We start from the raw sequence: 13,602 nt of genomic DNA, 5'->3' as shown, positions 1-13,602 counted from the left end.
CTGTTTCAGTACTGCAGGGCTATCTATTAACTACCAATGACTAGCACATTTCCCATATCCATAAATCACAAACAGGGAGACGGTTACATTACATACTGCCCTCGTTACTCGCATATCACTGGACATGTGCTTCACTGCCGCTCATTTCACGTCTTTCCTTAAAAGCCCCTGGACTCTTTGCTTAGCCTCCTAGTCAGTTATTCCTAATAATAATAATAATACAGCCCTATGCTTGGCAAAAGTTACAAAACACGTGTCGTATAATTAGTTAGTAACAGCCGATACTGAAAGAGTTAAGGCGACACTTTCCAAAAACATCCATATATTTTGTGGTCTTTACTTCACTTCCCCTATACCCCCCCCCCTTAATGCTCGTTTAATAGAAACGTAATGTTTCTGTCAGGGATAAAACCATTTGATATATTAAGTGCCCACAAGGTTAAAGGGGATATGTCCTTAGAGAGTCGTATATTCTAAAAATGTATCAGACTCTGGAGAATTACTAGCAACAACTCCAACACTAAAAACAAACAAGCCGGTAGAAATGATTGAGTATTCTGATACCAGCATTAAAGCGTAAAGATCCATAAATAGATGTTTTATGAGAAATGTCTGCTTTATTTATAGATTAAATACAGTCCTGTAGTATATTTCATTTTATTTACATTATAACGGGTCAATCCCAGAGAGGTTCTCCTGGTCAAAGGGCTGAGCTTACCCTCTATAAACCATATTCTTGACGTTATGTGTTATGCAGGATTAGGTCTGGCCTTGTTGCAGTAGGCTTTCACAAGGAAATGGCCCTTCATAATGCATATTCAGTTTCCTAACGTTTCACAACTTCTCTCATTGTGAAGTTTTAATCCCTTAATTAACTATACTGAGTAACAGAGCACAATAAAGCTCTGGTAAAGTGTTATTAAAACGATACCACATAGTATTAATTTGAGACAAAAAAGTCTTCCTTGATTTTGACAGATCCTGTGACACCGGCCGGGTCAGAAAAAACAAAAACAATTTAATTACAAACACATGTTCTGCATTAAACAAGCAGAGAAGGAGGCAACTATTTAATACCTACATTAAAGCATGTCTATGAGTTTGCTCTGCCTAACCATTAAAAATAATGGCCGACATCCATCCATTTGTCCACCTATGGTCACCGCTGGTGCTGGGCCTGCTCCTGACCTTTCTACCTTCTCTTCACTTTTCTCTTGTTACGTTTTGTTTTTTTTCTTTTATAACTCCCCTGGTGCAAACAATGTTGCCCGCGTGAGAGACTTTATTGAATGCTAGAATACTGTATTCCTACTAAGTTATCACTTTGTGAAAATCTCATGGCCGACCAAGCCATTGTGTTCCTGCGGTAAACTACAGGCACACATTTCTGTATAAGACCTGTGGCTGTGACCTAGGATTTCTGTATTCCATGAAATGTAAAGATATATATATATATATATATATATAGGCCGAGCTAAGACTCAACAAGTCTCCAAGGACAACCTATAGGCCTCTACTTTGTTTTAGTGTTAAGAATTCAAATGTCTTAGGCTATAAAAAAAAATCAATATGGTAAGTTTAATGGGAAGTAGAGAGGGAGAGTGTCAGATAAAAAGAGAACGCTGTATTATTAACCCCTGCACTGCCAGCTAGGTAGGCACTGCTATTCTATGGCCAATAGATTCCAATATTAACCCAGGAATAAATAAGATTTGTAATTTAGCATTTATGGCTTATGTCTGCAGGTAAAGGATTTACTGAACACATCTGGGTTTTACAGCTCAAAGATCACAGAGTTTACATAGGATTTAAAATATGACATGTTCATCCCCACCCCTCCCTTTGCAGCAGATCATTTAACTGACTCTCTTCTTATTTTTAATCTGCCTTTGCGTCTACCACCCATAAGCAGGTGATCATGCTAATAGCCTGATGAGCTGGTTACAATTGATCTGTAAAAGCAGTGAGGTAAAATAAGTACGCGCTTTACAGACAAGATCCATTTCATTAGAGAAGATGCAATATATTTCCATGGGAAAGAAAGGAGGAATATCTGCACAGACGCAAACTTTTAACCCTTCAAAAGCTGCTAAAAACAAAGGGATCAAGTCGAGGATACTTATATGTGGGGTGGTATGCATTTAAGAAAATGAGTAGGGCGTTACAAAAAGAATATCTGCTTTACAGAAAACCCAGCCCGGAATGAAATCAATATTCATTCACATCTACCATCCCTTTAAGTACATTAGAATCACACTGGAATATCTGTTTAAATCCGCCGGCTGCCGTTCACAATTCCACTGGCTGAGCTATCCTATTAGTTAGAAGCTTTATCCTCCTCTAAATATCTGAATGATACAAAGTGAATTTGTTATACGTGTTGTGCCTTCTGAGAAACAGTTATGATAATACCAAATGTATAATACAATTAAATAGAACTGCTAGGAAAAAAGAGAAACCAATAAAAGTCAAGAGATTACTCTAATGGTTTCATTAGTGCCATAAAGAGCGTGCTTCACTGAAAGGAATACAATTGCTTTTCTCAACTCCCCTTCTGCACACTGTCTTACAAATGAAAACATGTTTATGGGCTTTATTAAACAACATCTTGTGTCAAATATTAATTAAGAAACTAACTCATGGCGAGTGTCAAGGCATCATTGTATCAAAGAGAATGTGCGAAGAGAAATTATTATATTTACATGTCATATTCCACAGAATTATAAAACTTAACACACAAGTTGACTTCTAATAGTACATATATTTTGTGACATTATTTGATTGCATAATTAGATGTTTAGCTGGGTGTCTGAATACCCTAAAACACTTCAGATTTGTCCCAGAGCTCTAGCTATCCCACACCAACGTTCTATAGTAAGAGAAGAAGGTGTACTTGCAATTACCACCCAAGGCAAACATGGCAAAGTGCTCCTTTCTTCACCTATACATTTTTGTAGTTATGGGGCAGACATCCAGCCAATGATCCGCTGATGATACGGCTCCGGGTATGCTATGGTTCTTCGGTTAAAATACAACAATTTCATGTGTTTCGCATTTTAGAACTGGTAAGGATTTGAGCTAAACACTTTAAAACTGATATGGATAATATGGTACAAGCAATTAAATGTTATTCAAAACCCTGGACTCTTCCAGCTTGGTTTCCAAGCTTTCAATTCTGTGTAGGTCATGTCCCTTTCTTTGGCATAGGGGTAGGTATGTTTTCAGTTACCTTGATCTCTGTCGTGCCATGTCCGACTTCCAGCTGCTGGTGAGTTTGGAGAAGGGTAGAAATCCCCCGTTGGACTTGGTTCCATGTTCTCGTCTATTGAAATGGTCTTGGGTCTTTTGCTACATGTAGAAAATGAAACAAAAATCAGTTTCTGTGTTATGTTTCAGTGCCCTAAAGCCAACCTGTATCTGCAATATTTAACTAAACCACATCCCAATAACTTACAAAGATGAAACATGACTATGGACAATATTTATAACGAACAAACGTACTAATTAGGAAGCAACCATCAGGAACATGTCATTGCCTTTCACAGTGACTGCCATAGTTGCTTATGAACTTTTCATGAACTTTCATATACATAACGCCACAATTTAGGATCCAGCTAAACACAAAAATAGCAAACATGACTAACCAAATGCAAAGTATGGGCAAAATATTTCTAGTCCTTGCAGATTAATAGCAATTTTTTTTCTTACGATTTTTCTTGTGTACGGTATATTTCTTTAGTCTTTATCAGATTAAAATAGTCATTTCTAAAAATATGTGTCCCAGCTGATCCAAAATAACATTGTTTTTGGAAACAAGTCACAAACAAAATGAATACTATGTTCACCGTGTACCTAACGTTTCTATTTGCATGTTTTATTTTCTGAAATATTTCATTTGGCTATGTTTAGTAATTTGAGGTTCTTAAATCATCTCATCTACTGTTCCTTATCCAGTTATGAGATGAAACGTTTCCTTAGGTTGACTAGGGCAATACATACACATTTATTGGCCTGTCCATGCATTGGTAAATTTTAAGACGTGTTTTTCACATAAGGACTAAACAGACTGTGCCTACCAATTCATATGCAAAAGTTAATACATAATTACCAGAATTGCAAGTGGGTCAGGATGGGAACATATAAAGAAACCCCTAAGTCACTACCCTTGTGAATATAGAAAATTACAGAAAATATTCTTTAGAATCCTGAAATGCCCTTTCTCCATGTTACATTCCATGACAGAGATGTCAGGGTTCCTTCAGCTTACCTGCTCGGTGGAGAAGACAGAGACCGCTGTAAGCTGACTGCTGAGTTCATGTCATGGTAGTATGGCTGACTTAGTGGCTCTCCAATTGGGAAATTGACACCGGAGCCCTGTGTTATGGGAGCTAAAAGACAAAAGATCGACAGGCGGTTATGTTTTTGCTGTACACATGAGTGCAATGTGAACTATTGATATGTTTTAACCTAATTTTTCAAGTTCATATTTGCAGTTTATGACTGTTGGCGCCAGTGGTTTGTTGATTTCTCATGAAACATTAAATGGTTATTATTAATAATACTTGACATTACACACTTTAAAATCTCTATCTTTGGTCACTTAAACATCTTTAAAAAAAGGGGCCAACTGCACAATTGGGTTGTTAAACACTCAGGTGTGCAAACAATAGACTCCTGACGCATAACTGTTCTAACCTATTTTAAAGGGATAGTCCAAAGCTCGATGCAGTCCCACCAATGATGCATCTTAAGGTACTTCGTAAGTACTTTAAAACGCATTATGTGCTTGTAACAGATTAAACGTATTTACCTTTAGGAGGACATGCAGCTTTAATGGTCCTCCAGTGGTCCAAGGCAAATGCTTAAGGGGGATCCTGAGGAATACCTCCATGCATTTGCAAATGGGGGGGGGGGGGAATTGTAATTGAAAGGGAACACTGACCTATCATATGCATTAAAGTGCATGGCTGGTGTGTCCCTTTAATACCCCATTCGTATGCTGAGAGAAATGTAAAAAATCGGAATATGTACACATAGGTTTGACTTTGAAAATCTTAAAAAAATAGTTTTTCAGCAAACTCACTTTAATGATATCATTAGATTTTGCCTAACAATATTTTTGTGTGCTTTCATATGATATGCATATCTTATAGCTTGACAGTGCCACTGTACGCAAAGGTCGTTGAGCTTCTTTCATTTCAATGAGGGTTCACGGAAGTGCGGTCCTTTTAAGGACTACGGTAATTTGCACATTATAGAAATTTTTCTTTTTAATAACTCTGAGGATTAATTGAGTGTGACCACTGATCCCATTTACGTGCTACAATATGCTCGGCACTGTGGGACACCAATCAGTGCTGCAGGGTCAGATCTCTGGGGCTCACTCGACTGGCTACACGCAGACTGTCTTTTCAATTAGCTGTGTTGGAGAGAGAGATGCTGATGACAGAGGTGGATTCTTTGCATTTTTGGATGAGCACTAGAGTGTTTTTTCCCCCTTCTAAGAGATGTCTATTAAAAGCCGCACATGTACCTGTGCGAGGTGCACAGCTGCCAGCTAAAATGGCTTAATACCAGCAAACTATTTTAATCCCCTATTTAACAGGGAGCAAGAACAAACAAGGTCCCATGGGAAACACATAGGATAAATAAGGCTTTTTTTCATGTGTATTACAACTGCGATAAATCCCAAGTGGCCCAATGTTCTCAGGTTGTATCTACCACAAGAATGGCATGCAGGAGGAATCCATGTCTGACTTATTTAGTGTGATAAAGCTCATGAGCTACGCAAGAAGAAAGGGACCTTTCCACAAGCATTAAAGCCTATTATTAGTAGGTGGGATTATTAAAGGGCAGAAGAATCAGAGTGAGGTATTACTGTTGAAAGTATGTCAAACATTACTATTTTTTTTTTAATCACCATGTAGCTGTTGTTTTCCAGCTAAATGTGGAACATTAGGAAAGACTAGAAGGACTAGAAGGTTATGTTATGGTAACTAACTTTCCAAACTAAACTTTCAAACTTTGTTAATTAAAAAATGTCTACATTCCTGTTTATCAACATTGCTTTTTCAAATCATTCTTTTACGTAGTTTTTAACTCCGTAAGTGGAGAGCTTTACCAAGGTTATTAGTTCTATAACTTATCTGCAGGAATTCTCTTTTCATTCTGTAATGTTGACTTCCTGCCATGGAGATGATGTCATGTTCCTTTTAAAACATGACATAAGGCGGTGCAATAAACAGGATGGGAATGTATCATGTATCAGTAGATTTTAAAAAATGACAGGCAGTGTTCCTTAACTTTGAGCCACGAAGCACAGGAATGATTTTGGAGGTTTTCCTGATTAGGACTGGCAAACTAACAAATACACAAGAACTAAAAGATTATATACAAGCTGAGTAATACGTCATGCACTGCATAGCAGTATTCCCACTCATTTTGATTAGTTTATATAGCTTTTTTTTTAAATGGCTTCAGTTTTTGTTTTGTTAAACTGCTCATAAGTTTGAAACGTAACAGAGCCTATGATCAGCCTACCATAATTGATTCTGGTAAATCTGAACCACTGCATGGGTCAGATACAGCTCACTGTATGTATTAAACACGATGTAATGCAGCAGGAGGGATGTTCATTTAAAATAAATGGTAGCTAATTACTATAAAAAGCAATAACTGTAATGTAACTGTTTCTATTAGTATATTTATTATTTAGATTGAATATTATGATTATAACTATTGTACTTAGACTGTAAGTTCCATGGGGCAGGGGCCTCATTTCCTAATGTGTTCATACCTACTCTACCCTGATCAAAATGTCTATACGCAAGACTAACGTATTCACAATATGAGTGCACTTATTCTAATGCTTCTGTGTTATACTGTTAAATGTGCATCTACTTATGCTAAATAAACACAATTATACATGCATTTTATTCTACCAAAATGCAGCTTTTGTGGTCCATATTAAGTATTCTGCCTACAATATATTTTTTAAGATCCGTCTTTGCCATTGTTCTTGCGACCTATATTTACAACTGTTCTGAAAATACTTCTGATTGTCAACTGCTCCAAATATTAACAATGCAGGCAATGATTTCTTATTGCAATATTACAGGTTTCCTGGAAGAAAAGGTCCACAAGGGAGTGGGGGGAGGAGGTAGACGGGAAGTGCACATGAGTATTTTTTTCTGAATAAGAATCGTTTCTACGTTTTAGCAGTTTACTTACTTCTAGAAACTCGCACTAGCTCCGAAACATTGAAGACTCCAGACTTTACAAAACTGTCTTCAAGGTATCCTAGCGAAATAAAAAATTAAAAATATTTAGAGTGTAACCAACACAGAGAGCATTATCGAAGGCCAAAACTTTCAAATTGTAGTGAAAGATATGGTAGGATTTTGGGAATGGGATATTTCTTGATTGTGTTTGATTTATATGTGAATGAAAGTAGATGCATCATGTTTCAAAATTGTGACTTCTATACACTAAGTAAACCTTGGCACTTGAGCCAGCAGCCATGTCCTTCAACCTACTTGCGCTTCCCTCTGATTCCAGGATCTGAGGTGATATCAGCGTTAAGTTGTCTTAACTTATTTTCTTAGGATCTGCACAATTATTCTTCCTCATTGTTAGTCTGCTGATCCTAGTCCTTGAATATAATAACTTTTAGCCCTATGAAGGCTTAAGTGAAGACTAATTCTTTTAGAGACAATCTTTTACTTTAATATATATATCCCAACATATGGCTCTTCAAGTAAGTCATCATAACTACTACAGTTGATGCTCATCTCTATCATAATAGCCTCTTGATGCATCACGTCAATGATTAATGTGTGGTCCCTAAACCACTTTCAGATATATATTATAATGCCGGGTGCGTGCTTGCTATATTTAGGCTCGCTGTGGGAAGTGTGTTGTATGAGTAACACACAGCTAGTAATGGCAAGAACTTAGTATTCAAGTCTTGGCAAGTACACAACTACCAGCAATGGTTTCAAGACCCCTCAGGACAGATATAATAGCTGAAGTATTTCATCAGTTGGAAGTAACAAAAAACAAATAATGACACTGGCAACATATAATTCCTCTCCGCTGCATGATTAATGTTTTATAATAATGAACATGTCAAGAAATTGTTATGTAGTGTAACTTTATTAACACAACTGATATTTGCTGTTGTACTTCTAGGCTATAGGTTTGGATCCTATAGCTTTGACTCTTGTGGAGAAAATTGCTGGAGCATGGGAGGAAGTGAAGAGTGCGTTAGAAAATGTCTTCCCCTTCTCTGTGTAAAAATACAGCAGCGCCATTTAATATATCTTGAATTCTATCAAGATGAGTACCTCTTTAGATTTATTCTTGTCATTACGGGTGTGTTAATTATAGCAATTAACACAGCAGCTTACTTGATGTAATTACTATTTTTTAATATTTGGAAAAAAATGTGCTGCAAAACAAGTGCTGTATTCCTCAAGTTACTACAGAAATTAGTTGTACATCAGATTTGTTCAATCGGTGTCTAATATGTTATACATTTATCTTGACATTTGAGATATTGGATCATATACATATATATATATACTTTGAATCCTGATCATTTAAACTGTTCTTTCACCAATGTAACATTCAAACTATGGAGTTTGCTATATAAAGCAGAAGTCTGGTTAACGTACGATGCCCCTCAGTCTTCACCCTGTAATTCATGTGATTCATGCCCTCTGGTTCTGGCACACTGCTATATCATATGTAATATATAATGCTTTGGTGCTTTATAAACAACCTAATAACCATAATAATTGCAGTAAAGTTTTGCACCCACTGATATTAATGAGTGTTCTGGTTGACCTCCCTCCTACATTTGAAGTTCACTTATTACGAAACACTGGATTCAAGCAAGATCAGCAGACAGCCCATGTTCCCTTTGTCTCTTTCACTTACACCCGCTCTTTGTTCATCTCTTACATAAACATATTTCCAGACATTTTTAAACAGTAAACCATTTAGCTCTACTGCTTCTGATGGCCTATTCAAACTCTGTAGTGTTGTTTGGAATAAAAAAAATACACAAATACGGCATGAGATAAGTGATTTTTATATAAGAAACATACAGGGCCTTTCAATTAATTATGGATTTCCATCTATGGGCTGCCCACCTATCTTAGGGCTTTACATTAAAGAATCAAAAGTCAAAGAGCATACCGTCACTGGAAAGAGGTCTAATTACTCCTCAGTTAAAGAAGTAATATAATCTTAGCATATAAAGCTCAAGACTTATATTGTTTTTGCTACAGGCAAAATCCACCACACAACTGGTTTATCTTTTTAGCATTGCAAGGTCTTCTCCAAGGGTTTCTACACCAACTAATGTAGGTACATGTGCAGGCGCGTGTCACTCAACTGTCCACCAAAGGAATGACATACAGTTGCATATACAGATACCGTATTGGCTCGAATATAGGCCGCACTTTTTCCCCCCACTTTAAGTCTTTAAAGTGGGGATGCGGCCTATATTCGGGGTCTAGCGCCGGGCAGGCAGCGGGGTTAGGATACAGATCCCCCGCAGCGGTGCAGGGGACCTGCATCCTACTCTCCGATACGCTCAGACAGCCTCCTCTGCCAGCACTTTCCACGGGGGGGGTGCCGGCACGGGAGGTTGTCTAAGCGCATCGTGCGGACGGTCACAGGCACGTCGTTTTATACGTTTTATACACGTATTGCGTAGATATCCCCCGCCGGCCCCGCAAGACACCCGGGAGTCTGCTCTGGTAAGTCGGGGGGGGGGGCAGTGGCAGCATATCTCGGGGGGGGGAGAGTGGCAGCATATCTCGGGGGGGGAGACAGAGTGGCAGCATATCTCGGGGGGGGAGAGTGGCAGCATATCTCGGGGGGGAGGAGGAGGAGGACAGTGGCAGCATATCTTATAAAAAAAACTTTTTCTTTAAAAAAGCACCAAACTTTTAGGGTGCGGCCTATATACGGGGACGGCCTATATCCAATACGGTATATTCTATTCAAGTTCACAATATCAAATGTAACAATAGTCCATGAGGTGACAATTATATCCAGATTTCAGGTAGGGCTGCAATAAACTGTATGGACACAACACTCGTTGTATCCGCAAACAGTGAAAACCCTTTCCCAGGTGATTACTGGTTACTGGTTGCCACAGACACTCCCTGTTGGCATAATGTGTTTTCTACTGGTGCCAGTAATCAGCATAGGCACAATGCCATTAACTCAGAATGATTTAGGAGAGTTATATTGTATTATGTTTTTCTTCATACTACAAAATGAGTAAGTGTCCATTCGTACATGCCATTTTTAATTTTACAAAAGAGTGATACAATGGGAATAATTTCTAAAAAGCCAGCAAGACAAACAGCATGAATTCGCCATGGTTTCCATGGTATCTGTGCCACACTTAAAACCCTACCCTACAATTGTTCTTAAGAAATATGGCCTAGTGTCTTCAAGTTGTGCCACACCGAAAAAAAACATACCATGTGTAATAGCACATGATGGAAAGACGTGGCATTTGTCCTTTGTCTTTCACGATTGCTTAATGCTTGTGAACCTTTCTCCTGCTAGCAAGAACACTCCCCGAGATTAACTGAATCTTAATGAAGATGCAGTTAAAGCATTTGTTACAATAAAAGAGGTAACATAATCACGGCCTTTTCTGATTACACCCATTGCCTATGCAAAGCAGATTGCTGACCAATTATACACTTTTTTTTTAAACTATTACAGTAGCACCTTTGTTCTGCCACATTGTTAGAATGTAAATGTTCCCAAGGTTATATTTACCTGGTGGATTCTTGGCAGGATCATTGTGGCTTGGACTTCCTGATTGTCCAGGATCTGTAAAGACACAATAAAAATTTTTTTTTTCAAAAAAAGTTAAGCGTTTTGTGTGTTACGAGACTTAAAAGTTTCTCAGAATGTCGAAATGCAGACGGACACACTCAATTTGCCTTGTTTCACTTAGACAAATGCGTGGAATAGATTTCTAGGTACAGATGAGTTGATTATATTGTATAAGAGGCTTTGCATAATTAGACTTTCACATTAATTACTCTTTCACATGGCACAATACAAACCTCTAATTGAATCCCAAAAAGAAAAAAAAAAAAAAAGAAAAGAAAGAACAGGAATAGTGAGAGACCCAATATGCCTGTAAATGATGGCATTCTCTTGGTCTATGTTGGGGAGTCTGGAATGCCATGCCTACAAAAACGTCCTTAGAAGCCTATGACTTCCTATTTTGTTTTAGCACAACAATGACGCTTACTGTTGAATGAGTTTATAGGAACCAAGAGAAGCTTTATTCTTATTCTAAATAAAAGTAAATGAGTAACTTTCCTTTGTCAAAGTGAAAGGTAAACATGGAGGGATAAAATGGAGAGGTTCAGTCACCTCACTTTGAAGAAGAGGTTTGAGGATATATATTAAAATTGGAGTCACATAAAAAAAACAACATAATTATACATATGAATGTGCAGTTAATATGGACGCACAAGTACATTATATCAAATATATACATACACACAGTTTTGATGTACAGGTTAATTTATATCAGAATTGTGATGATTTGTTTCCTGAAACCATATTATTTTAATAAAGCTTCACGGTTAAATAAAATAGCCTTAAATAGAAGCTTCTTAATCCCGCAGGCAATGTCAATTAGAAGCAAGCGCCGCAATATGCCTCATTCTTTATTTTGCAATTTCCAAAGGATACTCGTGGATATGCTCATTAGCATAAACTGAGTGATCTCCTATCAATTAATACTTAAATGGTAAATTGGGCACCAGTTTCCCACACCTCCAGCACTTCCCTGCAATGAGGCTCCTTCCTGGGAACCAGCTGCAATGTTGTATTAAAATGTGCCATTTGCCGATTTCTCCGCCTAACACGCTCGGCAGAGGTTAGGCAAGGATGACCATCTATAATCTGCTGCTCGAATACCCAGTCTAAGATGCATTGTGGACTGGGCATCCCCACCTGCCAGTTTCTGGAATGACAGAGCTGTCAGCTGTGGAAGTGAGCCTGCATGTGTGTCCTCGGACGTGCTGTGGGAATGGCACAGGGGGAGGAAACCATCTGCCTCTGTTAGGCGGCATTCATTGCTGGATTTAACAGCTGCGGAATAGGAGTGCCCAGAAGGATAGAAACGTGCAGCCTTGGAGAGACTATGGGCATAAGAATTGGCACTGCCTAGTATTTTCCCAGGGAATAAAAGCTCCCTCCAGATGTCTGGGTGGCACAAAAAAAAGGAGGAATGCAGTCAGATTTTCTTGTGGCAAATTAATGGAGGATGAGGGTGCCAACGTCTGATTAACTACTTCATTGCAAAAGAAATTCTCAGCGCACATAAACCGGCTGGCATCTCTGAGCCATAGGTGGAGGACATGCTCTCCATACTAATGTCTCTAATGCATATTGTTCACAATCCGGGTTCAACCCCTACTGTGGCTTCTAAAGATCTTTACAAAGTCTTTAGTTTATTTAAAATATATAGTACTTATTCCCTGGCATCTAGAAAAGTTTGACTGGCTCCTAAAATTATCCTTCTGGCTCCTAAAATCCAACTCCAACTTCCGTCGACCTCAGATCTGGGCAGCGAGGACCTTAATTGACTTTTTCATTTTTAACGGCCTATTGTTAACATCCTGCGTGCTGGAAGACTTCGCTTGTGGAAGTCTAGAAGCATTTTCGTTAGCATTTATTAGCAGAATGCTAAAATAGCTTTGTAAACACGGCAGGAGGAGCCTCTTTGCATAACTGGATTTATTGTCTTTCACAATCGGCTAGATGTGTGGGAAAAGGCTTTGAGCTTGTTTCTACTGTCAATACTGTATTATGGGTAAAACCGGAATGCCTCTCTTACAAAGCTATACATTAGGTGTTGCAGAGTTTACAATAACAATTGCTGTTCTGCAATATTTAGTAAAGGACACAAGCCCCTTAGGGATTGGGTGTCTGCACATTACTCTTAAACTCGTTCTGCTGCTCTTCTGGAAAAGGAATAATCAGCAGTTTAGAGCGGCAGACACAATAGTTATTACCAAATTATATTCCACGGAATACTTTCGCTGAATTCATTATCAGGAGCCTGAGGGATGATACCATGCAAGTCCAAAACTGGATCAGCAAAACAAAGAGTGTATGACAGCTTTGGTGGCTGAGATAACATAACTGGGGTATATTTACTAAAGCGTGGGGTTCTAAGAAAATCGAGTCTGCGCGGCAACTCACACCTGTTCAAGGAAGTTACCCATAGGCTTCGCAAAAGATCAAGAAAGTATGGGTCAACAGAAAATATGAATGCCCTAAATACCCCATTTCTTAGGACTGCCTTGAAAGGCAGGTTAATTCCTAGCTGGTAATTTAAAGGCAGGTTGGAAAATATAATTGGAACAAATAATGGTTAGAAATCCCAATATTTATGGCGTTTTTTTGAGTGGTTTTCACTGGGATTGCGCTGAATTCTTGCTTTGTTTTGAGGGGTCTTGGAATTTTTGAAAGCATAGCTAACTTTTTTATCTTAGCCTTTTTTGTATTTTTATATGCGGATATATGGATGAGTCGATTATAGAT

General features: G+C 38.3%; 1 protein-coding gene across 9 annotated transcripts in view; it reads right to left on the bottom strand.

Annotated features, from left to right (window-relative positions):
• The window catches only part of LOC149285340 (nuclear factor 1 B-type-like), a 209,334-nt gene that overhangs the window by 43,657 nt on the left and 152,075 nt on the right, over positions 1-13,602 (bottom strand). For all 9 annotated transcript variants that reach the window (XM_089495456.1, XM_089495455.1, XM_089495457.1 and 6 more), the window contains exons 3-6: positions 10,810-10,863; positions 7,231-7,299; positions 4,268-4,388; positions 3,230-3,348 (exon numbers count right to left, since the gene is read on the bottom strand). In XM_089495456.1, the coding sequence (XP_089351582.1) occupies positions 3,230-3,348; positions 4,268-4,388; positions 7,231-7,299; positions 10,810-10,863 (363 nt within the window). The remainder of the gene's footprint in view (positions 1-3,229; positions 3,349-4,267; positions 4,389-7,230; positions 7,300-10,809; positions 10,864-13,602) is intronic.

The sequence above is a fragment of the Sceloporus occidentalis genome, unplaced genomic scaffold, assembly GCF_023333645.1.
Source record: "Sceloporus occidentalis isolate IW3139 unplaced genomic scaffold, rSceOcc1.0.p SCAF_80, whole genome shotgun sequence".
Taxonomy (NCBI): domain Eukaryota; kingdom Metazoa; phylum Chordata; class Lepidosauria; order Squamata; family Phrynosomatidae; genus Sceloporus; species Sceloporus occidentalis.
Note: the sequence above shows the minus strand (reverse complement) of the source record. Positions and strands in the feature narration are given on the sequence as shown.